The 26,831-nt window shown below is 49.9% G+C and overlaps 1 protein-coding gene across 1 annotated transcript in view; it reads right to left on the bottom strand.

Moving 5' to 3' along the window:
- Positions 1–8,110: 8,110 nt before the first annotated feature.
- PARVA (parvin alpha) overlaps positions 8,111–26,831 on the bottom strand; it is a 167,468-nt gene continuing 148,747 nt past the window's right edge. The window contains exons 8-13 of the mRNA XM_027579312.2: positions 25,554–25,573; positions 24,126–24,187; positions 23,325–23,393; positions 20,105–20,206; positions 19,265–19,337; positions 8,111–10,155 (exon numbers count right to left, since the gene is read on the bottom strand). Coding sequence (XP_027435113.1) covers positions 10,079–10,155; positions 19,265–19,337; positions 20,105–20,206; positions 23,325–23,393; positions 24,126–24,187; positions 25,554–25,573 — 403 coding nt within the window. The 3' untranslated portion in view covers positions 8,111–10,078. The remainder of the gene's footprint in view (positions 10,156–19,264; positions 19,338–20,104; positions 20,207–23,324; positions 23,394–24,125; positions 24,188–25,553; positions 25,574–26,831) is intronic.

The raw sequence follows: 26,831 nt of genomic DNA, 5'->3' as shown, positions 1-26,831 counted from the left end.
CCTTCTTCTTTCAGAGTTTCCTACAGTTAGTTAAGGAACGCTGCACCATTCCCCCCTCTGCCAACCAACTAGATAAATACATGAAACAAAGTCAAGAGGAAACACAGTATTTGAGATGTGAAAAGGAACACTGATCCACAGTTGGAGTCAAACTCCACTGATCTTGCTCTTGACCCCCATCTCTAGCCTTTGTGGCCCCAGAAATCTAGGATGCTAGGAATATGGAGGCAGCAGGGAATTGTGGGAGAATAAAGCCTTCAGAGTCAGAACCAAGTTTGAGTCCCAGCTAGTGAACTTCCGTTTTCTCTTCTGTAAAATGGGGATAACAGCTGCCCCTCCCTGAGAGGGTGCTTGCCCAGTTTTCTGCAAAAGCCAGCCCTCTGCCTAGACACAGGGTGGCAACACAACAAGAGTTTGTCTCAAGTCTTTGCTTGACCTCTGGAGCTCATCTCTGACTCACGGCCTCCTGACCACAAAGGGGCTTGGAGCTGAGCTTTCCTGAGAGGGAGCATCCGTCCCCTGGCAACACCCTCACAGCGTTGGCAAAACATGGGTTGTACCTGACATGCAAAGAGGGTCTGAGCCCCCTAACTCCCTAGCAGGGACTGTGGCTGGAGGGGGTCACGCAGAAGCCTGGGAGGAGATGTAGCCCGGTTCTGTGTGGGGTCTGAATCGGGGGGTCAGAGGACAGTAGCAGGGTTTGGAAGTCACTCGACTGTAGGCACATGGGGACGAGGCCATGCCTGTTTTGTTATCTGCAGTATTCTGCACCTCGCACAGTGTCTGGTGGCGCAGGCAATATTTAAATCTTTATTGAACAAATGAATAAATGAATGACAGCCTTATCAGTCAGAGCCTAGTTGCCTCAGGAATTCCTTCTAGAGACAAGGCAAAGGAGAACAGCTCCTGGCAGGAAACAGAGGTCCTCTGGCAAACAGACGGGTCTGTCTGGATGCAGGGAGTTAGTGATTGGTCAGGCAGCATAGAAGCGGGTTCTAGAGGCCTTGAGCAGGGCAAAGGAATTCTGGTCTATGGACAGGCAAACCGCTGAGGGGACCGAGGAAGACCTACTGAGTTCAAGAGGTTAGAACCTGAACGCTAGAGCCTGGCTGGCCGGGTTCATGGCCCAGCTCTGGCACCCGTGGGGCACATGACCTGTATCAAGTACTGAATCTCTGGGCCTTTAGTTTTCCCTTTGTAAAATGAGGATGGTAATAGGATGTACCTCACAGTCTTGCAGAGGGGACTCAATGGGATTATTTGTAGAAAGTCCACCCTGTAAGCGTGCAATAAGTACCACTGTTAGTATTATTGGAGAGGGGAGTGAGATGATCTGAGCTGGTTTTCAAGACCTGGAGGCAGGGAACGGGTGCAGGATGGATAAGCTCAAAGGGAGACTGGTTAAGAGGTCATTGCAAAATCCAGGCATGAGGGGATGAAGCCTAAATTAGGGGAATACTCGGGGTTTGAAGAGGAGAGCAATGCAAAACAGGTGGTTCATGAAGAAGCAATCGATAGAACGGATTGGCTGTGGTTGGGGTTGGGAAGATCAGGGGAGGAGAAGCAGAAAACTCAGAACTCCTTTGTGTATCTGAGAGCACCTGGGAAGGAGATGGCACCTCTGGAAGAGATAAGGGATGTCTAGAGAAGGGGCAGGTATGGGGGGGGGGGGCAGGTAAAGATTCAGTGTGGGTGTGCGGAGGGGAGATGTGAAGCTGGAAATGCCCAACCGGCTGGGTGACTATGTCGGGGCTGGGGAGGAGACAGGCCATAGTGGAAGCCAGGCAGAGACATAAGAAGTATGGAGGAGGGTGCCTGGGTGGCTCAGTTGGTTAAGCGACTGCCTTCGGCTCGGGTCATGATCCTGGAGTCCTGGGATCGAGTCCCACATCGGGCTCCCTGCTCGGCGGGGAGTCTGCTTCTCCCTCTGACCCTCTTCCCTCTTGTGCTCTCTATCTCTCATTCTCTCTCTAATAAATAAAATAAAATCTTTAAAAAAAAAAAAAAAGTATGGAGGATGCCCCTAGGCAGCATTCACATTTGTGGAGCCGGAGAGATGGAAAAAAGCCCAGCTAGGAGCCAAAAGAGCAACAGAGAGCGGGAGAGAAGCAGAAAAGTATAGTCTGTGCGACCTTTGTAGCTGAGTTCCTGGAAGGAGGTAACGGCCAGCAAGGTCAGAGGCTGCAGGGCCAAGAGAAGAGGTGTCGCGGCCAGCCCTGGGTGTGAAGAGCTGACCACGCAGAGAGCAATTTCAGCCGCTGAAAAACTAGTAGTGGATTCTCGGGGTTCATAAAAGGAAGGGGGAAGGGAGGAAGTGGAACCAGCTTGGATCTGTATCCCTCCAGGAGTGTCCCAGAGAAGACGTGAACCGGGGCAGACGGTGGAATTGCCTGGAGAACTGGCTCAAGTGCCGGTTGATTTTCGCTGTAGGAATCTGCATGGTTTGGAGCGAAAGCCCAGATGCTGGAGGAGAAGGGGGGCTAGGCCTGGAGGAGGGGCAGCAGCCTGAGAACTGGGACGGGAAGACGTGAGAGGCAGTGAGATGTTGGGATGCTCTGAAAAACACAGGAAGAAAACGGCTTTGATTTCTCAGTAAAGGAAGAGGTGAAGACCTCGTGCAGGGAGGAAGTAGGAGGAGGGGTCTGGGGAGAAGGTAGGGAGTGGGTGTTTGGGGGAGGTGAAGGGAATCCATGAGAGAGACAGAGGACTCAGAGAAGGCAAGGAGCATCTAATGGCAATTGCGTAGTCTGCTGGTATGTGTCCATTCTGTGATTTGCTGCAGCAATTCTATGCTGGGGAACAAGAATAAAAATGTCCACTAGTGGAGCTGACCAGAAGGTGATTTGGAGAGGCAAGGAAGCTTTGAGTGCAAGGACAGAGTTCAAATGATTGGCAATGGAGCCCGGCCTGGACTTTGGGGGACTGACTGGCTGTTTGCAGAATAAAGACAATGATTTCTCAGCAACAAGTATGACTTTAGACAAATGACCCTAAATCTCCATTTGGCTTTAGGGTGAGTTGTGTGTTCTCTTGTAGCAACAAATCTGTCTGGAACATGAAATTACTGATCCTGGGGGCAGACGCCCCTAAAGATTATATGGCAGCTGGGGCTGGGTTATTTTCTGGGAGAATCTACCTAGGGCTACTCAGAGTTATCTGGTCCTGTCTTGTCATGTCGCTGAATTATTTTAAATGAGCTGCATCTGTCGCCCACCTCCATTGGGATGGAGGAATCCATGTGGGAAGGGACCCTGTACATCCCGATTCCATTTTGTGCATGGAAAGGGGCTGAACTCAGAACAAGGATTCTACACATATTCCCCGACTTGATTGCATTCTGATCCTGTGCAGTTTGGGGCCTGGCCCAGGGAGTTGACTGGGATTCCTATTGTCCTCTGGTGTTTGGTGTCCCACTCAACAATGCCAGGGCATACTCCTCGTGCGGGGATGGGAATCCTCGTGAAAAGAACCAGAGAGAAAGCTCTCTATCTTACTGACAAATAGCACCGAAGGCATGCAGGTCAGGAAGCCATTTAATCTGGATGGGTGAATTTTATGAATGAAATAAATTTGGCAGGTCCCCTGATCAGGGTGGTTGCTGGTGAGCTTGGTCTCTCACAGGCAATGACAGACCTGGTTATGGGTCTGGAAAACAAGTAATTCCAAAATGTGAGAGAGGGATATTATGGGAATGAGCTGCAAGAACTGAAGATGCAAGAAGTCGAGGCTCAGGGATAGCACATAGAAAGCCACCACCCACGAGTGCACCGCATTAACTGCAGACTCAGAGCGTGGATGAGATGAGGGTTCTGTGGCCTCGGGAACCTAGCTTAGCGCATGCTCCCTGGTCACCATTGTTATTGTCCATTATTTCAAGCCAACTGCCCCCAGTTCCATGAGAATTTGTATTCTCCAATATCATGACAAATGAGGAAAGACGGGGTAACCTCTGAAGTTTTGGAGTGGAAAAAGGCTTCCAGAAGCTGCTTTTCAGAAACACTGGCAAGTGTTTGCCAAGGGCGGGCCCTGTGTTTCTGTGGGCAGTTGGCGAGGCCATTGTCAGGGTTTCCGGAAAGACATGTGAGAGCCTCAGAGTCGCGCAGTCCCAACCCTGTCTCCCATACCAGGCCAATGTGTAACAGATTAAATGTTTATCTATTGTCCTGTCTTTCTCGATAAAACATGGCAGTCTTTAAAACGGCTGTCTTAATGACGTTTGTGTGTCTTGGAATGTGGCCCTGGGCTAGCAAATCGCATCTGAAGATGTGAAAACATGAAAATCGATAACAAGAAATGAAAAGGCTGTTTCACTGATAAAACCTCATTTATCTTAATCTGAGGGGCTTCTCAGAATTTCCTAAGTGCCCTTTGAAATGCCAGCGTCAAAGCCAGGGCCCACGTGCACTACGCGCCAAGGCCTGGGTTGCTCAGGCCACAAAAGCCTCCTGAGAAGTGTCCTTCGGGGGCAGGTACCCAAGGCACTGGTTTCCCGCCAAACTGCTCCCCAGCGGGGGTTTCCAGGGCTATTTCCGGGATTTCAAAACTCCCAGTGAAAATAACGTACCATAGGAATGAAAGGTATTTCACAAGACCCTAACCGTGAAGCCTAAGTGATCCACTTCTGGTGGCTTTATATAACGTGGTGGGCACGCTAACAGTAATTCATGCTGACTAATGTGAACTGGGAAAATGAAATTATTATTCCACCTCCAGGAAGCCTATACCTTGTCCTGCCCCCAGGCTGGATGACCGCATTCCTGCCTCCCCCGGTCCCCTTCCACTTCCCTCTCCCTCCCCACCCCGTCCCTCACTGAATCCGCACAGGGACCAAACAGCAACAGTCCTCTGTGGTGACAAGGTTGGGGGCACTGGGCCCCAGGGATCTGCTTTCTGGCTGTTAAGTCCTTCCGTTTGCTTCATGCACACAGCCCCATCCTGTCTTCTGGTTCCGGAGCAAAATGCAGGAGGCTTGGAGATGGCTTAGGTCCTCCTGCCCTGCCAGTAGCCCCAGGAGGGTGAGCCTTTCCTAAGCACACCCAGGCTTCCAGCTCGGGCTGGAGACCAGACTGGGGCTGGGCAGGGGCTCCATCCCCTCTCCTGGTCTCCTTTGTTCTCCAACTGTCATCCTGGTTTGCAGATGGAAGGCCAGTCTCAGACCCCCTACGCTGACTGCTTTCTCCAGTTTTCTCACACACGGGCCAGAAGGCTTTTATGTATACATTGCTTGCCATTTTTCTGATAAAATCCACAGGCCTCTGCTACCTCCAGTCTGGTACCTCTTCTCCCTGCCTCATTCCTTGTCCTCTAGCCATCCTGGCATTCTGCAGTTTCCTCCAGGGAGCCAAGTCTTATCCTGGCTTGGGATCCTCACCTGAGCCGTCGTTCCCTTGAACGGCGAGCTCTTCTCTTGTGTAGGTGTCCCTTGAAAGCCTCACTTTGCCAGAGACCTCTCCTGACCTCAAAACCTGAATGAGACCTCTTTCATAGACTTTTGTATTTGTTCTCAGCGGCCATCACCATTTGTAGGTACCGCTGATCTGTGATGATTTTTTGTGCATCTCTCTGAGTGAGCTCCGCAAGGGAGCCTCCTTCACCACTTGGGCACAGAACGACTAAGACGTCATAGAGGCCCACTGGCTAAATTTTATGAACCGAGGAGTTCCACAGAGCACTCATTCTGCAAATTTCTCAGGGGGCAAACAGGTCCCAGGGTCAGATGCAATCCGGATGTGCCCTAGTCTGTCTCCCTGTAGAGGGTCATAATATACGTCCATGCAGGAAACTGAGATGCGCTCCAATTAGAACACAAAAAGCCAAAGATAAAACCAAAGCTGTAGAAAGCGAGTTTACTTTTCTTTAGCCTCACATTTCCCAAACGTATTTGAATGTGACATTTTTTTCACTTAATATCTACTAACATCCTGCAAATGTACTTTAAGACATGCTTCACTGGTGGCTTTGGACTTGGGAAGTCCGAAACTCCAGATTGTCAGGCTTGGGTGTGGGGGCTGCTCATCCTGCGCTGAGCACCCTCATGGATGCCCAGGCAAGTATTCGCGTCCGCACTCACCACCCTAGTAAAGCAGGGGGTGCGAGCAAATTGTGGAGCTAGCCTGGGCTTAGATTTTTCAGGGAAAAGAGAGGAAAAAACAATCTAAATTTGGTATTTGCAGATATAACTTGGTGTTTGCAGATACGGTCTTTGGAGTTATAACAGTGAGAAACCTGCACATACGAACTTGTCTTTTGCTGAGACTTGAATCTGCAGGTGTTGGGAAGCTGGTGGGTGGACACGGGTCCCTTAGTGGCTGAGAGAGTCTACCTCCTACATGGCATTTCATTTCAATTCAGTTCTCCTGTTCTTAGTATTCTCTTGAATTTTCCAATAGACCTAAATGAATTTTATGGGGGGGGGGCGGTGATTGCATGCCATATTAGCATGAGTGGAGGCTTCAGGACCTATCCCTCTTGAATAGCTAGGATGTTTTATGTAGGTAGGGTTCCTGAGGTGGAGCTGTAGTAGATGCAGTGGGTCTCAAAGTATTTTTGATCAGCCCCTACTTAGGGCAAAACTGCTTGACCTACAGACTCCATCTAGTCTCATTTTCCAGTGGAAAAATAAATTAGTGATAATTTGGGGGAAGTGGATTATGTATACATTTGCTTTAGCACTGGAGTATGGACAATTCATATTTGGACCACAATGTATACATGTCTTAGAGTCTGGTTATCGGACAATTATAGTTCCAGAAGACTTTTGATGCAAATAACTTTCAGTACGCTATGTAGGGTTAACCAAGCAACCCACAACAAAATAAACTGATAATGATAAAGCCAAGCTAACAGTAATTCATAATTAGAAAGGACTGACTGTAGCCATTGCAAATCGCAACCAACTCAAGGCCACACTGATGAAGTGCTGATAAAGAGCCTTCTCCCAGATTTTGGGCACATCAACTCTGGGTCTGCACACGGGAAATGGAAGTTTTCTGATAGAACAGAGGAGCATTGCTAGGCTTGTAGCAGAATCCACACAGTATTTAGTAACCATTAGTACTTTCTTAGTCGACTACAAATTAGTAGCCGTAGTTATATGTACAAATGAAAACTTAATCAAACGGTACACATTCAGCATAATAATCTAAAGGACGCCTTTCAAAAAAAAAAAAAAATTCAGAGGCCGCCTGGGAATGTCTCTGGTAACATACCCCTAACCCCCAACTACTACCCACTAGATCACAGTTTCAACTTTTGAGATCACTGTCTAGGCAGCATTCCCTCCTTCCCGGGGAGGGCTTTCATTTCCTAGCTCAAGCAGACCAGAGGTGTGCATTTGGATTTATAAAGTATTCATAGTCTCACTTGAAGAAGTTTTACTATCCAGTGTAAATCTCCAAGATACAACATTAAGTGAAAAGAGCAATGTGCATGGCAGTATATATAATAGGCTATTTATGTAAAAAAAAGATTTTATATGTGTGTTAATGCTTTATGTGGCCTGAGAATCTCTGGAAATGAATATGCAAAACGGATTCAAATAGTTGCCTCTGCGGAGGGTTATTGGCTGCTAGGGGAGGGGAGGGAGGGAGGCAGACCGGTTTTTTTACTAGATACCCATTCATGCTTTTTGAATTTTGTACCACTTATATATGAACTATTAAAAATATCAATGAATGTAAAAAAATAAAAATATCAATGAATGTAGAAAAGGCACAATAACAACAGAAAACCCAGTAAGCCCACAGAGACTTGATTCTTGGTTTCTTTTTCTTTCTTTCTTTTTTTTTTTTTAAGAGGTGAGGCTGAAGTTTGGTTTCTTTATTGTTCTGATGCCTTTCTCCACCTCCAAAAACACCGTTGTGTATTAAGCAGGAGATTCTAGAATCTAAAGGAAAATCTCCAGGCGAGGGGAGATGACAGACCCAGGCCCTAGGCCTCTGGACTGAGGCAGAGACCTCTGTCTGGTTATTTAAAACCTTCCCAGTGTTCTGATGTGTTTCCATTACCATATAAACGCAAAATACAAAAGGGGTGCTCTTAATGAGGCCCCTTGTACTTCGTACATTTGCAGCTTGAATGTAAAGAAAAAAGGACAACAAAGGAGACAAAATTCGCACAGCAAAGCATGTTTAAATGAATGCATTCCTCTTATTTCATCCCGCTTTCGGACTGCTCAAAGAGACAAAGCAATGGTTTATCTTGATTTGCTATCAGGAATTTAAATGAGCGCAAACAGAAATATTACACTATTTAGTGTTTCCTAATGAGAAAAATGTAATATTGCGTTAATCATGTAAAAAGAATTGTGTTCTTTTACATAAATTGGCACAAGAGAGTGCATTGTCTTCCTATCTTAAAAGCTCATTATATGCTGAGTAACAATTATTTCTTAGAGCAAAATATCCCCAGAAATATGCGGTCTATCTAAACTTTATGGGTTCGGAGTTACAGCAGGTAGACAGAGCAGGAAATGTTTCGAAGCTGGAAGGAAATGTTTTGGACCATATGGGAGGCCTAACTTGGCAGGGTGGGCGGTGATGGTGATAGAGATCAAAATTAATTCCTCTAACTGGAGGTGGCTTTGGGCAATGATCTGAAAGTAGTGACAAAGCAGGCACAGACTTCGGGTGGGTATCTAGGCTGGTGTCCATCTGGCATATTTAGGAAAATTCTATAATGAAGTTGTAGTAACAGAACGGTTATTATTTACCCCAAGGCCTTAGGCAATTTAAGGGCAACTGTTAAGTACCATAAGCCCCATCTCTCTGTCTGGGCGTATCCCCCCCCATGTCAGGTGTGCAAATGCTTCCCCACGCCTCCTGTCCTTCTGGGTCCTCCCATTTCAGCCCCTTTCCTATTCCCAAGGAACACAGCAGCCTGGGACAAGCAGAGCCCTGTATTTCAAAGCTGGGTTCACGGAGAGGGGATACAAGTAACCACAAACCCACGAGTAAACCCACGCAAGGAGACTGCTCGACTTGGGTCTAAATGACTTACATTTTTCCTCGCCTGAATTAGCCGGTAACTGCATGTGGGCAGACTTAGCCAGAAATGGTCTAAATGATCAATTAGAAGGCAAAAAGGAGTTCCTTTCTTTAAAGTTCAAGGGTGCCTGTTGAAGAGCCCTACTTCCTAAGCCCTGCTCATATGGGCCTGCACCCAGCTCTCCATGGTGCCTGAGTATATTGTACATTTGCCTAATGATAATGAATTGAGTACTTATTTTGCAGGAAAATATAGGGCACTCCCATTACATGCAATCAAGCAAAAAGGCTGCAGAATGTGCCACTCCATTAATTTTAAACAGAATTCTTCCCAAATGTCACTCTGAAACCAGAGTATGGGGTTATTACAAATCTGAAGGAATTAAGAGTAATTTTCATTTGTACAAAGTAGTTGAGGGACAGGACTCCTACCACACACACACACACACACGCACACGCACACACACACTTAATTGAGTTAAATTGGATTAGCTGATGTCTGTGTGAGTCACTAAGCCCCGACCCAGCCCGCCTAGTGGTGAGATGGGGGGGCGGGGGCTCTGCCGTCTTTGAGAGCGCAGGTGCACACCCCACCCCCCACAACTATAGAGCGTGCAGCGTAATGTGATGGGCTCGTTATTAACAAACATGTTCAAGGAAGAAAAATGCCAGCCTCTGGCAACTCACTGAACCTCTCTGAGCCTCAGTTTCATTGTCTATAAAAGGGGATTATACTACCTGCTTTAGTGGGAGTCATGAGTACGTCGGAGAGCTTAGCGTGGTGCCCGGCACGTAGTTTGCGACCATTAAATGGTAACTATTACCTTTATTTTCATTTTCTGAGGGGAGTCTCTTGTGCCTAAACTGGTTCCCAAATCACACTGAGGAAATCTGAACCTGGCCCCAGGGTGGGAGCGATGGTCCGTCAGTCCCCAGGGCCTGGGAGGTGCGAGTCAGCCCACTGAGTTACTGAACCTTTCCTTCCTAACTCCAGCCTTGCTGTCCCTGGGCGGGAGCTGGGTCGGCGGGAGAGCACAGAGCTGGACACGGGAAGAAGCAGGCGAGGGCGGTGGGGGAGCGGGCCGGTGTGCCCCTCACTCCATGTTCCGGTACTTGGTGAAGAGGTTGTACAACACTCGGAGTGTGGATTTCAGGTCACAGTTGACAATGTCTGCATAGAAAACAAAAACGCACGTGGCTTCAGTGGGGCCACACAGCCCCCTTCCTTCTACCACCCACCTCGTGTGTCCGGCATGGCCCTGGGGCGGGTGTCCCGCCCCCTCACCCCCAGGACATCATCTGGTGCTCCTGAAGAGCTCCCAGTGCTGCTGGGAGAGAAGAGCCTCCCCCACCAGACAACCAGAGGCGGGGGGGGGGGGGGGGGCGCTGAAGGCTGGGCAGCGTGTACAGTAAGAATTCGGAGCAGGGGGCAGCAAGGCGCCGAGGTGCTGGGTGCAGGGGGTCTCACCTCTCACTGAAATAAAGCAGACCCTGGAGCCTCCAGGTTTTGCTCTGGAGACATCTCCAGGTGGGGGGGCCCCCTGCCCTGTCTCCTGAGTCTCACTTGTGTCCGGGGCTCCTCTGCCTTCAGCCTCTGCCACTGAGCCAGCTAGGAGTGGTGGGGAGCAGCGGGGGCGGGGGGCTGGGGCTACAGCGGGGGGCACCAGGTGGGGAGTTAGGATGGAGCTGCCTCTCCTACCTAAGGAAGGGAGGGCCCTAGGGGCACAGAAGCCCACCTGGCAGACAGTACTCAGTAAACAGGTGGCATCAGGGGACAGACTGCTTCCGGTGGAGGACAGAGCAAGGCAGCTGGGTTTGAGGCTGGGAGTTTGTGTTTTCAGGAGAGTTCTGCCATGGGTTCCCCAGCTTTTATACAACCATTTCCTCCCTCCCTCCCTTCTATTTACTGGTCACCTTCTCTGGTTGCCCCTTGAGCCCTCTGCCAGCTCCTCTGCCCTACAAGGCCCCCCCTCCCTAGTCTTGTCCCCCCACACTCACTCCCTTGGAGAGCTGTCCGTGGAGAGAACATAAGAATCCTGTCTACTACTTAGGAGTGCGTATTTAGGTAAAAAATAAGGAAAAGTGAAAGAAAAAGAAGCAAAAGGCAAAAGCCCAATGACCATAAAAGTCAGGACAGCGGTTACATTTAGGGAGAAGGCTGAGGATTATGTAGCTGGAAGGAGCACCTGGGAGCTGGATGGTGGTTACACCGTGGCTTGTGGGATGGTACTTCACGGACCTGTACAGTTATGTCTTATGTACCTTTCTGTATATGTGATGTTTTGCACAGTAAGAATTTATTAAAAACCTGTGTAGAAGGTCAGATGAAGTAAATGTTGTAAGAGAAAATAATACTCTGGGATTCAGAGGTGGGAGAGCTCCCGCAGAGCCACTGGGAAGGAAGGGATTGGGGAAGATGTTGGAACTCTAGCCACGCCCTGGTCAACAGGAACAGGGGCTCTTGGAGATCAGGCAGAGCGGGAGGCCGGTGGCTCTGATAGGCTGGGTTGTGACCCCCAGGTTGGCTGACAGAGCCAGGCACGCTCAAGGCCCCGGGGCCCAGGCTCTGCAAAGATCAACACTGACTGGGCCACAAGCTGAGGGTCCAGGGCCTAGGGTTCCTCTGACCACTGCCCTCACCTCCCGCCCCCCTTGCCCGCCCAGCCTCACCCCAGCTGAAACCAACCCTGTTCCACCCCAGCTGGGCTCGGACCCTGCTCCAAGCTCTCCTGCTGATGGATGCGCTCATGGCCTTCCCGGGACCACTTGGGAAGCCTGGAGCTCAGCTTCCCTTTCTGCTCCCATGTCGGTTCAGGCACATAATGTATTTTTTCAGGCACATACTGAGCCTCTGTCGATAGGAGACCCTATCTGGTGGCTCCGCCCTGCTACCTTGCCCTGCCCATCCAAGGCACTCTCCCTAGGTGGAGTCCTTTGCCCGGTAGGCTGATTCTTGCTTATCCCTGACTGCTTGCTGTTAAGTAGTTCTTAAATTCCACTCAAGTCAAACGTTAAGAAGTTAGGGAAGGAATTGTTGGAAAGGAGAGAGGGACAGAGGTGAGCTCAGCAAGGGAGTGAGCATGAAGGGGAAGGTAGGGACCATGGCAACAGGCTCCTAACTGGGCTCCTCAGAGCCTCTTGCCCTCTCCAATCCATGCAACCCACTGTAGTTAGACTATTTAGTCTTTGGGTATGGTTGTGCAGGATGTACACTGCACAACCTTAGGGCACGTCGTTCACGTTTCCAGGGCATCATTACCATAGACCACAACATAAATGGTGCCCCTTGAAGTTGTACAGCTCATGACTTGTATGGCCATACACCCATTTCACTTAAGCTAAGGTTCAAAATCCTAAATCATGAATTTGCAAGGCATGATGTGAACCCGGCCCACCTTTCTAGTCTCCCTTCATGCCACACTCCCCCTCATTCACTCTGCACAGGTCACACGGACCTCCTTTCCTTCCTTCCCAATGGCTGCACTTCTCCATCATCTTGGCCTCTGCACACGCTGTGTGCCTGGATTACCCTGCCCAGATCGTTAACTCCTCATCTTTTGGCAGACCTCAGCTCAAAGCACCACCTTCTTAGGGAAGCCTTCTGGGCCCCTGGCCTGGGTAACGGTACCCTGCTTTATGATCTCAAAGCCCCCCTGCTCTTCCTTCATGGCACTCATTCCAGTTCTAAATTGGTGATTTGTGTGCCCATTGGATCCAGTCTGCCTCTTCCCTGGACGGCGTGTGACTTGATCACAGACAGCCAGTCTTGCTTGCTCCAGCACCTAGCCTAGTACCTGGCATGCACAGACCTCAAGAGGTATGAATAGATAGCTAGATGAATGAATGATTGCCCAGTGTCATGCGAGCCAAGGAAGAAAATTCCAGGAAGAGGAGATAGCCAACAGGGCTACATGCTCCTAAGAGGGGAAGACTGGAAAGAGTTCCCAGGGGACACGGCTCCAACTGGTGGTGTGGGAGAGAGCAAAGCCATGTGCAGGGAGAGGCAAAGTACCACCCACAGAATGGGCAGATGCGGAATGGAGGCAGTGGGCCTGGGCACAAAGGAGGAACTTGCAGGCCTGATGGAGGACAGATAGGGATGGAGGCAGGAGGACTTGTTTTCCCCTTGTAAGGACAGGTGAGTTGTGAGGTTTCTGGAGAAGGAAAATGTCCAATATGATGGGAGAATGTCTCAAACTGACCATTTAATTTTAAGGCCCACTAAGGTTTGAAGCCCATCTTCATAATAGCTGTGTAACCCAGTTAAGTCATTTAACTTCTCTGAATCAGTTTTCTCACTGGTAAAATTGGGTTTTACGAAAAACATCTAGAACACGTTAAGGGCTCCCTAAATGGTCATTCCCTTCCCCTTTCCCATCTTTGCCTGTTAACAGAGCCGCTGTGTACAGCTGTACAGTCTGTGTACTGCACAACTCCGGTGGGGGGGGCATGCACATAGACTATGCCCTAGGAAACCTGACTTCCTTCTTCCTACAGGCCATCACCTTGTCAAGAAAGCCAACTGTCACACAGTTCCAAGCGGGTCAGTAGACGGGCTTTCTCAGCCAGGAGAGGGGCTCTGGATTCCTGGGAATGAACTGTGACTCCATGCTATATAAACAGAGTCTCTTGAAAGCCCTGGCCTAATAAACTATGTGATTAGTAACTCGGTCCTGCTCTGATGGCCTCTGCGTGCTGGCCCAGGGCCCCTCTCTGGCAGCAGTCTGGATGCTGGGGCTCCTATTTAGAAACTACCAGAGCAGAGTCTGGCTAGCTCGCTGTGAGCAGGGGAGAGACCAGTCGGACCCCAGGCTACTCCAGGGAGAAAAGAGCCTCCGGCCAAGGGGAAAAGATTCCATGTTTGCTCCTCTTGCCTGGTGGTATGAGTGCCTCTTCCTGTTCATTAAATGACCATCCCAAATGAGTTCATGGCTCTCAAACTGATGCAGAAGTCAAAGGAAGGGGAAGGGGAAGGGAACTCTTCACAGTGGAAACTCAGTCTTTACCCAGAGGGACAGGGCCCTGGATGGCCATGCCCTCCATGGACCTCCTCCCAGTCTGGGGCAGTCGCTGAGCCCCTTTCTCTGATGCTTCCCTGCTGGGTCCCCAGATCCCTTGAGCAAGGTAGGGAGGACAGCGGGCAGCTCAGTGCCACCAGGTGGTGGGGGCTGAAATAAGTTGGGCAGTCGCAGGCCAGCTCCTCAGGGTGGGTCTGGCCCCCTCCCGATGCAGCTAGCTGATCCTGGGTCTCTACCTGGCTTACCTTGCTTCTCCCTATTCCCCCACTGGGCTAGGACCCATCCTCTGGAGATGGGTCATATTGGTGTTGGCCTGCTACCCTATCTGGGGAATCTTGCTATTTTCTGTACATGTTAAAAAAAAAAAAAAAAAACTGAAAGGTGATAAACATCCAGAAAAGTTCATGAAACATATATGGGCAGTTTTCAATGCTTGAAAGAGAACCCCGAGGTAACCAGCACCCAAGAGAGAAGCAGGACGTTGTGAGAACCCTTGAAATGCCCCCTCTCTCTCCGCATTCCGGTCACAAACCTCTCGCACCCAGCAAAGATAACCACTATCTGGATTTTGTATTTTATTATATTTTGAAAAGATTTTATTTATTTGACAGAGAAAGGGGAGAGAGAGAGCACAAGCAGGGGGAGCGGCAGGCAGAGGGAAAAGCAGGCTCCCTCCTGAGCAGGGAGCCCGATGCGGGGCTCCATCCCAGGACCCCGGGATCATGACCTGAGCCAAAGGCAGACACTTAACTGACTGAGCCACCCAGGCGCCCCAACATATGTACCTTTAAAGAACAGATTTTAGTTTTGCCTGTTTTCATGCTTTATATCAGTGTGATCATGCTATGTGTATTCTTTTGTGATTTTCTTACTCCAAATTATGTTTATAGGATTCATCTATGTCGTGTGAGCTGTTCACTTTTGTAAACAACTTTGAGGTGTCCATGTCTTATTGAGATAGAACTATAATTATCCAGCTCTATTTTTCTAGTTCTTCAGGAATAAGTGCTTCTCCATTTGTCGTCGATTTATGGTCCATCTTCAGTGCCTTGAAGTGGTCGTGTTGGATCCTCGTGTCCGGTTTTATACTTGCTTTTTTTGTGTGGAAAAGAATCACTGACTTCATGCTGCAGTACCTAGAAGTCCTTTCCCCGACTTCTCAGTTCATTTTTTGTCATTGCTGGGTATTAATCCATGGTCTGATGATACTCCAACACATCTAGTCTGTTAGGATGTGCAGTCCCGGCTCGGCTACCGTGGCTAGTCTTGGGCTAGTTTCCTGGTGTATGGACACGTAACCTATAAGCAAGGTTACTGCATCAGATGGTGTATTAGTTTCCTGCTGCTGTTAACAAATTATCATGGGTTTGGTGGCTTAACACAACCCTAATTTGTTATCTTAGAGTTCTAAAGGTCACAGTCTGAAGTGGGCTGCACTGGGATAAAATCAAGGCATCCGCAGGGCTGTAATCTCTTCTGGAGACTCCAGGGAGCATCAGTTTTCTTGCCTTTTGTAGCTGCTAAGGGCTAGCTTCTAGAAGCCTGCATTCTTTGGCTGGTAATCCCTTCTATCCGCAAAGCCAGTGATGGCTGAGTCTTTCTCATGCTGCATCACGCCGACACTGAGTCTTGTGCTTCCCTTGTGATTATGCCGGAACTCTCCAGATGCTCTAAGATCCTCATCTTAATCACATTTGCAAAGTCCCTTTTGCCGTGTAAGGTCACATGTTATCAGGTTCTGGGGATGAGGATGGGAGCATTTTGGGGGCCATCCTTCTGCCTACCATAGAAGGTAGTGCAAATCCTCAACTGTATTACGTAAAGACAAACTACTCTTCAAAAATGGTCATAGTTATATTAACACCAGCAGTTTCTGTTGCTCCATATCATTGCTAACACTTGATATCATCAGTTTTAAATTTTTGCCACTGTCTGGTCTGCACACTATTCTCCTCACCTCAGTGAATGGGGGAAAGAAATGGAATTTTTAGCATTGCTTAAAATCTGGCCCCAACTTTTCAACTTTTTAAATTGTAGATATTCCATCAGCCTGCTGGCTGATAGACAGGCTCCATTCCTGGCGAGTACTGGATTTCTCCTGAGTCTGCACTTGGCTATAATGCCGGAGTCTTAACCATATTCAGCGAGGAGTCTACTTGAATAATAATGGGGTAGGCGTGTGCACTGGAAGACAGGCGGGGTGATGTCCTAAATAAAAAGCCACCAGCTTTATGCCAGGATTTCAAGTGCTTCATTAGCCATGAACGTGGTGCTAACATTTGGGCTACTAAAAGTTGATGAAGCCTGGGCAGCCCAAGTCATCTGGGATGCACACCCAGCTCCCAGGAGATTTCAAGGTACGATGGAACTTTGAATGTCAAACAGCATGGCAGAGAATGCACTTTCCTGAGCTTAAAATCCTTTGCCATGAAAAACGCCTCCACCACAGCCAATCTGATTTTGAGACACCCTCAAAGAATTACCCACATTGGCATCTTTTGTAAAGTCTGCAGCATTTACTACCAAATCTCACTTTCCAGGTAGAAGCGCAGAAACCAGAGGGGATGCTGGGGTATATACCTCTTACCAAGCACAATTTCACAACATGCCGGTTCAGTTCTCCTTTACGCACTGGAAATTTTCAGCATGGGCATGATGCCCAGTGTAACAACAAATAAAACAGATGTGTTTTTCCATTGCCATGGGTCAGGAAGTTTCATATTAAGCAGTTCAGTCAGTAATTGTACAAGAAATGTCCTCTGAATCCTGAAATATCCCTATAGGTCAATTGATCCTGGGAGAACGGTCTGTTCTGAGGGAAATAAACGTCTGACAGTGGACGTATGGGGGGGAGTACTTCTGGTCCGTGACCAGGAAGTTTCATATTAAGTGGCTCAAGAATGTGGAAACAGAAACACTGGCCAGAACTCTCCCGCTGTCTCTTACTCTGAAGCGGGGTGTTTGTCATCTGGCCGTAGGGCTCCAAGTCCATTCCTGATGGCATCAGGATGGCCATAGTGACCTTGCCCCAGAGGGCCCCTAGAAGGACACCAACCTTGCTAGAGGCCCTCGGCAGTGACCAGGTGCTTAGAACAGGTGACAGCAAGTGAGAATAAGGGATTGGCTTTCGTTGGCTAGAGCCAAGTTATCGAGGTCTGTGACGAGGCATGACACGGGGACCCAGCCCGTCTTGTCACGATCCACCTCCCTCCTCTGGTTTTCCTGCTTTCCCCTCCAGCTTCAAGTAAAAGCATTCCCACAAGATACCGTCCTTAACCTCCTCCTTCTCTCTGCATGCTTTCCTGTTGTTGGGCTTCCACTGAAAGGAAGATTTCCAATTGCATAACCGCAGCCCTGATCTTTTCCCCAAACTCTGGTTCTGCTTGGTCAAGGCCTCGGCTTCCTAAAGCTGACATCCTTATGTCCCCTACCAAGCTTGCTTTTCTTCCCGGGTTCCCCAATGCTGCTGACAGTGCCCCACAGCTAAATATCTGTTCTTCACACTGCCTTCCAAAGGATCTCTCTGGAACAGAGCTCTGATCATGTTACTTGCCTGCTTAAGAACCTTCCATGTCGGGTGCCTGGGTGGCTCAGTTGGTTAAGCGGCTGCCTTCGGCTCAGGTCATGACCTCAGGGCCCTGGGATCAAGCCCCGAGTCGGGCTCCCTGCTCAGCGGGGAACCTTCTTCTCCCTCTCCTTCTGCCACTACCCCCCCACTCATGCTCACTCGCTCTCTCTCTCTCGATCTCTCAAACAAAATTCTTAAAAAAAAGAAAAAAGAAGCTTCCATGTCTCCTACTGCCTAGAGAATAAAGTCCAAACTTTCTGCCTTGGTATCAAGTCCCTCTGGGACCTAAACCAGCTTGCTTCATCCTCACCAAGCACTATTCAATTTGTACTCTTAATATGCCAGCCAGATAGGTAACTGCTTACATTCCTTATCAGGTGCCAGGTGCTATGCACCAGACACCATCACACTGAATCCTGTCATGTGCATGTCTCTCGGAGTTCCATTTTTATAGACATGAAAAGTAGGCTCCGAGATGGTGGGTAAGTTGCTGGAGGCCACACAGCTGGTAGGGTGGGGACTGGATCCAGGGCCGTCAGGAGCTTAACCACACCCTCTGCTGTCTCACACGCAGAGCCCCGCCCCCTTTCCCAGGCAGGACTTGTGCTCACACTGTCCTCCTGTTTAGGGTGCTGGCTCCTCCCTCCCAATCGCCAAATACAAAAGCCCTGCCTGATCTTCCTGGTTTATCCCCGGGGCTGCCGTCTCCATCAAACAGTCCTCTGCCCAGACCAAAGTGATGTCCCCTCCATTCTCTCGCTCTCAGCGCTACCTCTTTCAATGGCAGCTGTCACCACTGTCATTCTGTTGTGGTTACTGGGGTCATCTTTTCTCTCCCCTGAGGGTGGCAAGTGCCTTGAGGTCAGGAACAGCCCACCCCTCTTGGCATATCACCACTGATGGGGCTGTGTGCCCCTAGACAGCGCATGCCCCCTCAATGTGGAGGTGTGGGAGGTGCAGCAATGGGGAGGGAACACACCCCATCCCTACTTGTCCACTTTCCCTTAAACAACTAGGAAAATGCAAGCAAAAGGGCCCACGGCTGGAAAACAGAATATTATCTGCTACACAGTGTTGACTCACCAGTGCTGATAAAATGGAATATTTCAGTCAGTAAGTCAATAATTGTCCGTACCAAGAAGACTCCCAGGAGAGACAAGGCTCACATATGCACAAATGCACACAGCTCCAAGTGTGAGCATGGGAGCGCTGCTTGAGCAGTCTGTTCCTTGTGCATTTTTATTGTCTTATATTTGCAATCCGAACCCAGCAAATCAGGCCTCCTCTTTGGGCAGAGTTGGAGTGAGCAAAGAACAATTATGCTCCGAGCAGAGCTGCCGGTGAGGACTCCTGCATCTCCCCCTGCCTGGCCGGTATACAGCTATGTGACAGGTCAGCACCCTGTCCAGGGACAGAAGAATCTGGAAACTGGGTACAGGGCAGTTCCTGTGGCCCCTCTGCTCAGGCCTTCCTCCGCGATCCCATGAGTGGGATCTTTACTTGCAGTTCACAAAGGATCTCTAGGACTGAGCAGCTTCACTCTGTTCCACCTTCCCCGACACACGGCAAAGAAGATTTCAGAGAAGAAACCCTTGCCCTGATGTTAAACATGAGGCTTGCCCGGTGCCCTGAACATCCATGTGCAGGGACAGGGTCTCTCAGTCCTGTCACAAACCCAGGAAAGAGCAAAGTACCTTCCGGCCGTGGCTTTGGCTTTTCCAATCCCCCATCTTGCATGAGCTCAAAGGCAAAGGAGACATTCAAGACCTGGAAAGAGAAATGTGCCAGTGTCATTGTGCCCGGATTCCTGGATGCTTGGGGCTCCTGGCCCCTGACCGTGGGAAGCGAAGGAGCCAGCACTACAGCCAGAGGGGCAGAGGCTGAGTAAAAACGGGGCCCTAATGTGAAGGAGAAACAAAGCTACCAAGATGGGCAGGCTGTGCGGAGTACAGGCTGGCTGGACCCAGCTGGCTGTTGGTGAAACGTTCCCAGAGAAGTTCAAGATCTTCTTCCTGGCCTACTGTGTTCCCGTGTCAACTACCAGGACTTTAAACTTAGGGATATGAGTGTGCACAATTGAAAGGATCAGATGGCAGGATATGTTCAAGAGGCAGGGAGCGGTTTCTGCTTTGGACCAGATGTCCTTTGTCCAGCGGGCAGGCTGGGGCAGCCCGTGAGAGGCATCAGAAGTAGGCTGAGGGTGAGCCTCAGGTCTGGCCATCCTTGCGGCCACCTTCCTTGTCCTGTCTGGGGAGAGATGAGGCTGGCCTGTGTACCTGGCAGGAGCGTGCGGCCAGGGGGCCAGGACCGGATGGCAAAGGGAAGGGAGAGCTGTTCACGATGCTCAGGGGTCTGCAGGTGGCTCCTTCCCAGCTGAGCTGTCCATCAGAACAGGCCCCACATCCCACTGCCGAAGACTCGGGGCAGCTGGGGAGCCCTTGCCTTTTCCCTGCATAGCCCCAGCAGAGGTGTGGGTGGGTGAAGTTGGTGGGACACATGGGCTGGGGTCCTCCCTTGATGTCCCCTCCCCTTACCTTCTGTTCAAAGCTGTCCGGGGTCAGGAAGAAGCTGTGCAGGGGCACGAAGTAGCCCTCCAGGAGCCCCATGAGCAGCACCAGGTACACCCCATCTGCAAACTGGAGGGAGTAGGCCAGGTGAAGGCGCTGGGCCCCAGAGACCCCTCAGGCAAGCCCTATCCAGGGGGCTCATCAGTCGCCATGTCAGTGCCCCGAAGGCTACATCCCCAGGCAGGCTGCTGGCCTGGGGGTGAGGGGCGGTGGCCTGAGGCAGGAAGGTCCGCTTTGCAGCAGGCCCGCCCCACGTCTGGCTGGTCCCGCACAGGAGCCACCACCCACGGTCTTGGTTTCAGCTGATCCAGCATGTATTGACACTGACCATGTACCCAGCCCTGATGTGGCATGGAGACCAGAGGGACAGGGGAGGCATGGCCCCTGCCCTTGAGGAGCTCCAGTTGGGTGGGGAGATGGATGTGGAGGAAAGTCAGCAGCTACTCTGATGGAGGGAAGCACACTGGCCTGTGTGACAGTGACAAAGGTTCCTCACCCCACTGAGGACAACAGGGAAGGCTTCTGGAGGTGGCTCTGCCCGAATGGAGAGCTGAGGGGTGAGCAGGAGTAGCTAAGGTGGGGCAGAGGGAGGCCGGAAAGGGGGTCCAAGGCCTATGGCACAGTGACAGAGAAAGAAGTCTAGTGTCCTGTAGGCCTGGGCAGTCTCCTGTCTCACCTCTTACTTTATTACTGTTTGAGAGACAGCATGGTGTAGCTGCTGCGAATGTGGGCTCTGGAGCTAGGCCTCCAGCTGTCCTACTTTCTAGCTGGGTGACGAGAAAGTTATGTAACTTGTCTGTGCCTCACTTTTCTCATCTGTGAAGTGGGGATGATGATAGTATAGTAACTACTCTATAGGGTTATCGGGATGATAGACCAATTAATATGTGCAGAGTGCCTAGAACACCATCTGGCATTTAGGCAACACTTACTAAATCTTAACTATTGCTATTACTATCTGGGAAGACAGCAAAGCAATCAGGATACAACTCCCTGGCTCTTGTTGACAAAGCATAACTGTGTGCTGAAGGCCACAGCAAGAGGCTTAGAGCCTGGTCCCTTCCATCAAGGGCAGTTGGGAACCTGGTCTGAGGGACAGTAGATTCCTGGGCTGAGTGGGAGGTGCAGGTCTTCTGACCGGGGGCGGGGGCAAGGAGAGTGTATGCTGGGCAATTGGGGTGGGCTTTGTGGAGACAGTGGGGGCCTGTGGGCTGGGAGACATTTGGGATGAGTTGGTATTTCCAGAGGTGGAGGATGGCCTGAACAAAGATCTAGAGGTCAGATGCATACTTGAAATTCGAGAACGTTTTAAAGGAGGTGGGGCCCCCAAATCTTTGTGGGCATAAATCCCAGTTGCTAAAGAGTTCTTAAGAAGTCAAAGTTCTTGGAATCAACTCAAGGAACTTAAAACAAGACAGAATTGCCTAGAACGTGGGCTGGACCCACTGTCTGAACTCTGCTGGGTGACCCGGCTGGTGGGCCTGTGACTCAGCCTTCATGATGGGTGTACTGCCTGGCCTTGAACTTGACTTAGGAGCAGCTTCCTCCCTTCATCCATCCAGCTGGACTTCAATTCCAGTGGGGAGAGCCCAAGCCTGACTCATTCCAGGAGTCAAGGAGAGCAGACCCCAGCATCTGTGTCAGAATCAAGGCCCTCCCACGGAAGGAGTCAACTGGGCCTCTTTTTGGTGGTGGCTGGAAGGGACTGGGAATAAAAGAATCCAATCTGTCTACTCAGGGGAGGACCCTGGGTTAGGGTCAGGGTTACTCAGAACTCTGAGTGCCACTGACCCGGACCATTCCCATCCCTGACCGCTGGTTCTGATGACTTGGTAGTTGAACCTGCAGACCAACCCCAATCATGCCTGGCAGAGGCTCCCTCTCCCACCACTCCTTACCCATGAAAACTGAAGTGGGAATCCCAGAACTCATGCTAGCTCTCTCGAGGGCACCTCACTTTTCCAAAGGGTTCCCTGTCTCCCAAATGAGTAGATAAAGCTCACTTTATAGAGTACAGAGTGCAGACACTGAACAGTCAGGGAGAGCTCAGTCACAGACCTGGGAATTGCTTAAACATAACAGGAGATGCCCACATCCTCAAAAGAAAACCACACTTACGAAGTTCATCGCGGATGAAAGGGGGTTGGGAAACAGGGTGCATTATACAGTCTTAAAGTATCTCCTGATAATGATTAGTTATAAGGGTGGGGGAAGCTTTACAGTAGAGGAATCTGGTGGAGACTAACCAAGTGACCAAAGTTACTGTCACCAGTAATGGGCCTAATGGACAAAGTGCCTGAGAAGAGCACAGTGTTACTGGGGTTGGAACCATCATTGAAAATGCATAACTTGAATCTAATCATGAGCGGAAATAATTGAGAGACATCCTAGGAACCTAATGACCTGCACTCTTCAAAAATGTCAATGTCACGTGAAAAAAAATGGCTGAGGATTTGCTCCATATTAAAAAGAGACTAAAGGGACAGGACCATTAGAAGCAGCCTGAGAATATTACGACACCTGTGTTTCTTTGACTTAGATGATGTTGTCAAAAGTAGTCAAATAGGGGCGCCTGGGTGGCTCAGTCGGTTAAGCGACTGCCTTTGGCTCAGGTCATGATCCCAGGGTCCTGGGATCGAGCCCCACTTCGGGCTCCCTGCTCAGCAGAAAGCCTGCTTCTCCCTTTCCCTCTGCCTGCCCCTCTGCCTACCTGCGCCCTCTGCCTCTCTGTCAAATAAATAAATAAAAAATATCTTAAAAAAAAAAATAGTCAAATATCCATGATTTTATGTGGTTTGACTTAAATAGATTAACATCTTGATGTTACAGTTGCTTGAATCTGGTAATTGTAATGTGATTATTTAAGAGCATACTTGTTCTTAGAGATGTTTGCTGAGGTATTTAGGGGTGGAGGGGAGAAATAGACCCTGAATGTGGTCAGATGCTAATAATTGGTGTATGTAGGTGAAGAGTATATGGATACTCGTGAGAATATTCTTGCAACTTTTCAAAATAAAAAATTAGAAAAAAAATCAGCATTCCAGGCAGTTCACCCCTCTGGGAAGAACAGAATGCCCCTCCCTCCTGGGAGAGCTTCAGGATCAGTATGGATCGGTATGGAAAGCCATCCCAGCTGTGTGGGGGTGCGGTACTTGGAACAGTGGCTGCACTCAGGGCTGTCACCCACCTGGGTTTCCAGTTCTGTGACCTCCAGGTTCAGTTTATTCAGGTGCTTGTTCACAAAAGTGATGAGTGTCTAAAAGAGAACCACACGCCAGGCATGAAGATGGAGACTCCTGCCAGTGTCAGACCCTGAAGGCCACCTCTGTGACTCTACTGTGGGGACAAGGGCCAGTGTGATAACACAGGATGAGGCCCAGCTGAGGGTGCTAGCAGGGGTCACTGCTGAGCTGAGAAGGAGCAGCCTATGAGGCTCTTCTGCAAAGCTCCTTGAGTTCCCAGGAAAGGAGAGCCCCCAGGGTTTGTGATCCCATGTACTATGTGACTCGAATAGCCAGGTTCAGGCTATGAAAGGGGCTGGAAGTCCCGAGAGGGCAGAATGATAGGTGCAATGTCCTAGTCCAGGCTTGGGGGTGGTGGTCAGAGAAGAAATGACCTCCCTGGGTCCCTCCTTCCAGACCTTCCCAGGGGCAGGTACCTGTGGCCTGGGGAGGAGGGAGGTTTGAGGGAGGAGGCCTGGTTGGCCAAGGGTTCAGTGTGGATGGGAAGGCAGGGTGCTCATAGTCTCAGAACCCCCAGGAGACACTGTCCTCCTGATAGGAGGAGGGGGTGGATAAGGTATCCAGTGGGAGCGAGAATGTAAAGTGTACATCACTTACTCAGGGTGGGAAAGCCCCACCTTTGCCCCATGACCACCAGCAGAGAGCTGGTGAGGACACCAGTTTCAGGAAGCGCGCAAGCTACCGGCGTGGGTTCTTAATGTTTGGCTGCATCTCGCTCCCCTCCCTCCCAGGCACCCCTTGCTCACCTTTTTCACTACATTGAGTTTGTCTGGAGCGTGGTCGAACAAGGTGTCAAAGGCATCACGTTCTGGAGAAACAGGAAAAGGTAAAGTGGAGCAAAGACGAGCCTCCTGGTGGGGAAGCCCCCCCCCCCCGCCCCCAACCCGGGGCCCAGCCAAGGTGGCCATACCATCAGCTACAGGTGGGAATTCTTCAGTACATGAAACAATGCTGGAACTCTGGAAGTGGGGCTTGGGGCAGAGATTCTGGATTGATTCTTAGCTTAGGGGCTTTCTCTGTTTCTCTCTCTCTCTCTCTCTCTCTCTCTCTCTCTCTCTCTCTGTCCACTTTCTACATTAACCCTCTTCTGGGCTGGGGTTGGGGGGCTCTGTCGGACAGTTTGACTTGGCGACTGGTCCTTTCTCTTCACTATTTATATCCATTACATCATGGTTTAGTCGCGGGTCTAAAGTGTTTCTGAAGCTTTTTGGAGGCAGAATGTTTTCCAAATGTCAAATCACCTCACCCCCTAATTTTCAAAACCAGGATAGCCATGGCAAACCTCATGGTAGAGTGCACGGATGATGGGATTGGGAGCCTGGGAGCTCTGGGATAGAATGTATGCTCTTGCTCTTGAGTGATCTAGTCACTTCAACCCTTGCGCCTCAGTTTCTTCTTCTGTCAAATGCCATCTGAAAACAAAACCTCCCCCAGGAGTGTTATGAGGATGAAAGACAAGAATGTGTGTGCATGTGTTCTGTAAACTTTGAAGCGTCTGCTGATCTGAGTTTATTAGCATATTTCAAACATTATCCATAGTACATATGGGATCGTTGAAAGTAGCAAAGCTGTGCCCCCTGCTCCGTTTTCCCTGCTGTAGCCACCAGGCTCTTCAAACTCAGGTGAATTAATGGATAGGATTGGAGGCAGGGAATGGAAGAATGTCCAGGAGGGACGTGGGCCTGGGAAGCTTGGTGGTCCTGGGGACTGCCTTCTCCTGCTCTCGCGCCGATGGGTAAATCTAGGCCTGCCAGAGGGGTGACTGAGGTCTCGAACGTTCACAGACTGTATAAACAAACGCAAAGTTCTGGGAAACTGGAGCAGTAGGACGTGTGATGAGGACTGAGGGGGAGAGCGGACTGTCCCGAGTGTGTACGTCCACCTCTTTACTTCCACCACACACTTAGAGCACGACTGTCCTGCCGTTGTCCAGGGCCCATCCTGAGCCCGGCAACGCCAGTGGTCTGGTGACTGACGAGAGGACTGTGCCACTGCGGCTCGTTTTCCTCTTCCCACCAGTAAGCCAACCCTCCCTACTAAGCCGCCCTGTCACCAGGCTGGTGCAGACACACATGCAGGAAGCAGGCCGAGTGCCTGTTCTTCCCAGCTGCTGCAGAATTAACTAGACCCCTGTGGCAGCCACCAGCACCAGAGGATAATCTTATGCAACTCACCATGCCTTCCGGAGAGAGCCCTGCAGGAAAAGAAGAAAGAAAACAGTATGAGTCTTCTCTCTCTGCCCTTCACTGAAGAGCCCACAAAGCTTCTTTCCTTGGCATTTTATTCTGCACTAAATCTCCAGTTGTCTGTCACCTTTCCCCCATGACCACCTGTTTTTTCCCTCTGCTCTGCAGATATGCCGGTGTTCGCACAAAGCCTGGTATAAATGATACTTACAGGACTATTTCTTGCTCTACGTAAAATCCCACTGTTGCTTACAGTTGAGAAGGAATATCGGACTTGGGGCTGCAACATTCCCAACCGTTGCACTGCCTGGGCTGCTGTGGGCATCTGCTTAGGGCCATCGGCTTTGTCTTTCTCCTGTTTAGTCTGTGATTCCCGCCAAACTGCACCTGCCTTTGACTCAAAATCGGTTTCTCAAATAGGGCAGGAATTGGAACCGTACTCATACCAGTGAAGCAGCAAAGTACTAACAGCACAAGCATTAGAACAGACTACTTAGGTTTAAATCCCACAGAGCCACTTGCTTGCTGTGTGATCTTGGGCAAGCTACAGGATCTCTCTGGGCTCCAGGTCTCTTATCTCTAAGACAAGGATGATAATGGTAAATATCTCCCGAGGATGTTGTGAGCATTACATGATTTAATATGTAGAAAGATTTTAGTGTAATTCCTAGTATATAGTAAGTGATCAATACATTTTTTCCCTATATGTTTTTGGTTCTTATCATATTGGTTTATTGCAACTGTGCATCTATCACGTACTAAATGATAACTTGGGGGTAGTGTCCTGGAAAGAATAATGAACGTGGAGTTAACTGTTGGAGAGCCCAAGGACAGCTGCTTCTCCACCTTTGGGTTGGGGGTCTTAGGAGGTGTAGGCATTGCTTTGTGTATTTATTAGGAGTACCAATAGATATAAAAGTGCTTCATAAACTGTTATGTGTTGCCATTGTTAGGAGTTGACCTCCACCTTCATTGTCTGTGTGGCAAGATGGCGGAGGGAGACCACAGGAAGCATGACAGGCAGCTGACTGATTACTCTGCAAACCTAAACTTCATGTCCCCTGGTTCAGGAGTTTCTCACAGGCCACGTTCCTCTCAGGTATGTTTTTTCTCTTCTCCAGAATGTGAAACAGCAGGCATGGACAAGCCCAGCAAAGGGCGGGGGTGTGGGGCAGGGCTGAGCCAGGGGACATGAAGGACATGTCACAGACCCAGGCCAGGGAAGTAGTGTGCCTTGTGGATCAGGTGCCCTCTTGATTTCCAAGA

This window comes from Zalophus californianus, chromosome 11 (assembly GCF_009762305.2).
Source record: "Zalophus californianus isolate mZalCal1 chromosome 11, mZalCal1.pri.v2, whole genome shotgun sequence".
Classification (NCBI taxonomy): domain Eukaryota; kingdom Metazoa; phylum Chordata; class Mammalia; order Carnivora; family Otariidae; genus Zalophus; species Zalophus californianus.
Note: the sequence above shows the minus strand (reverse complement) of the source record. Positions and strands in the feature narration are given on the sequence as shown.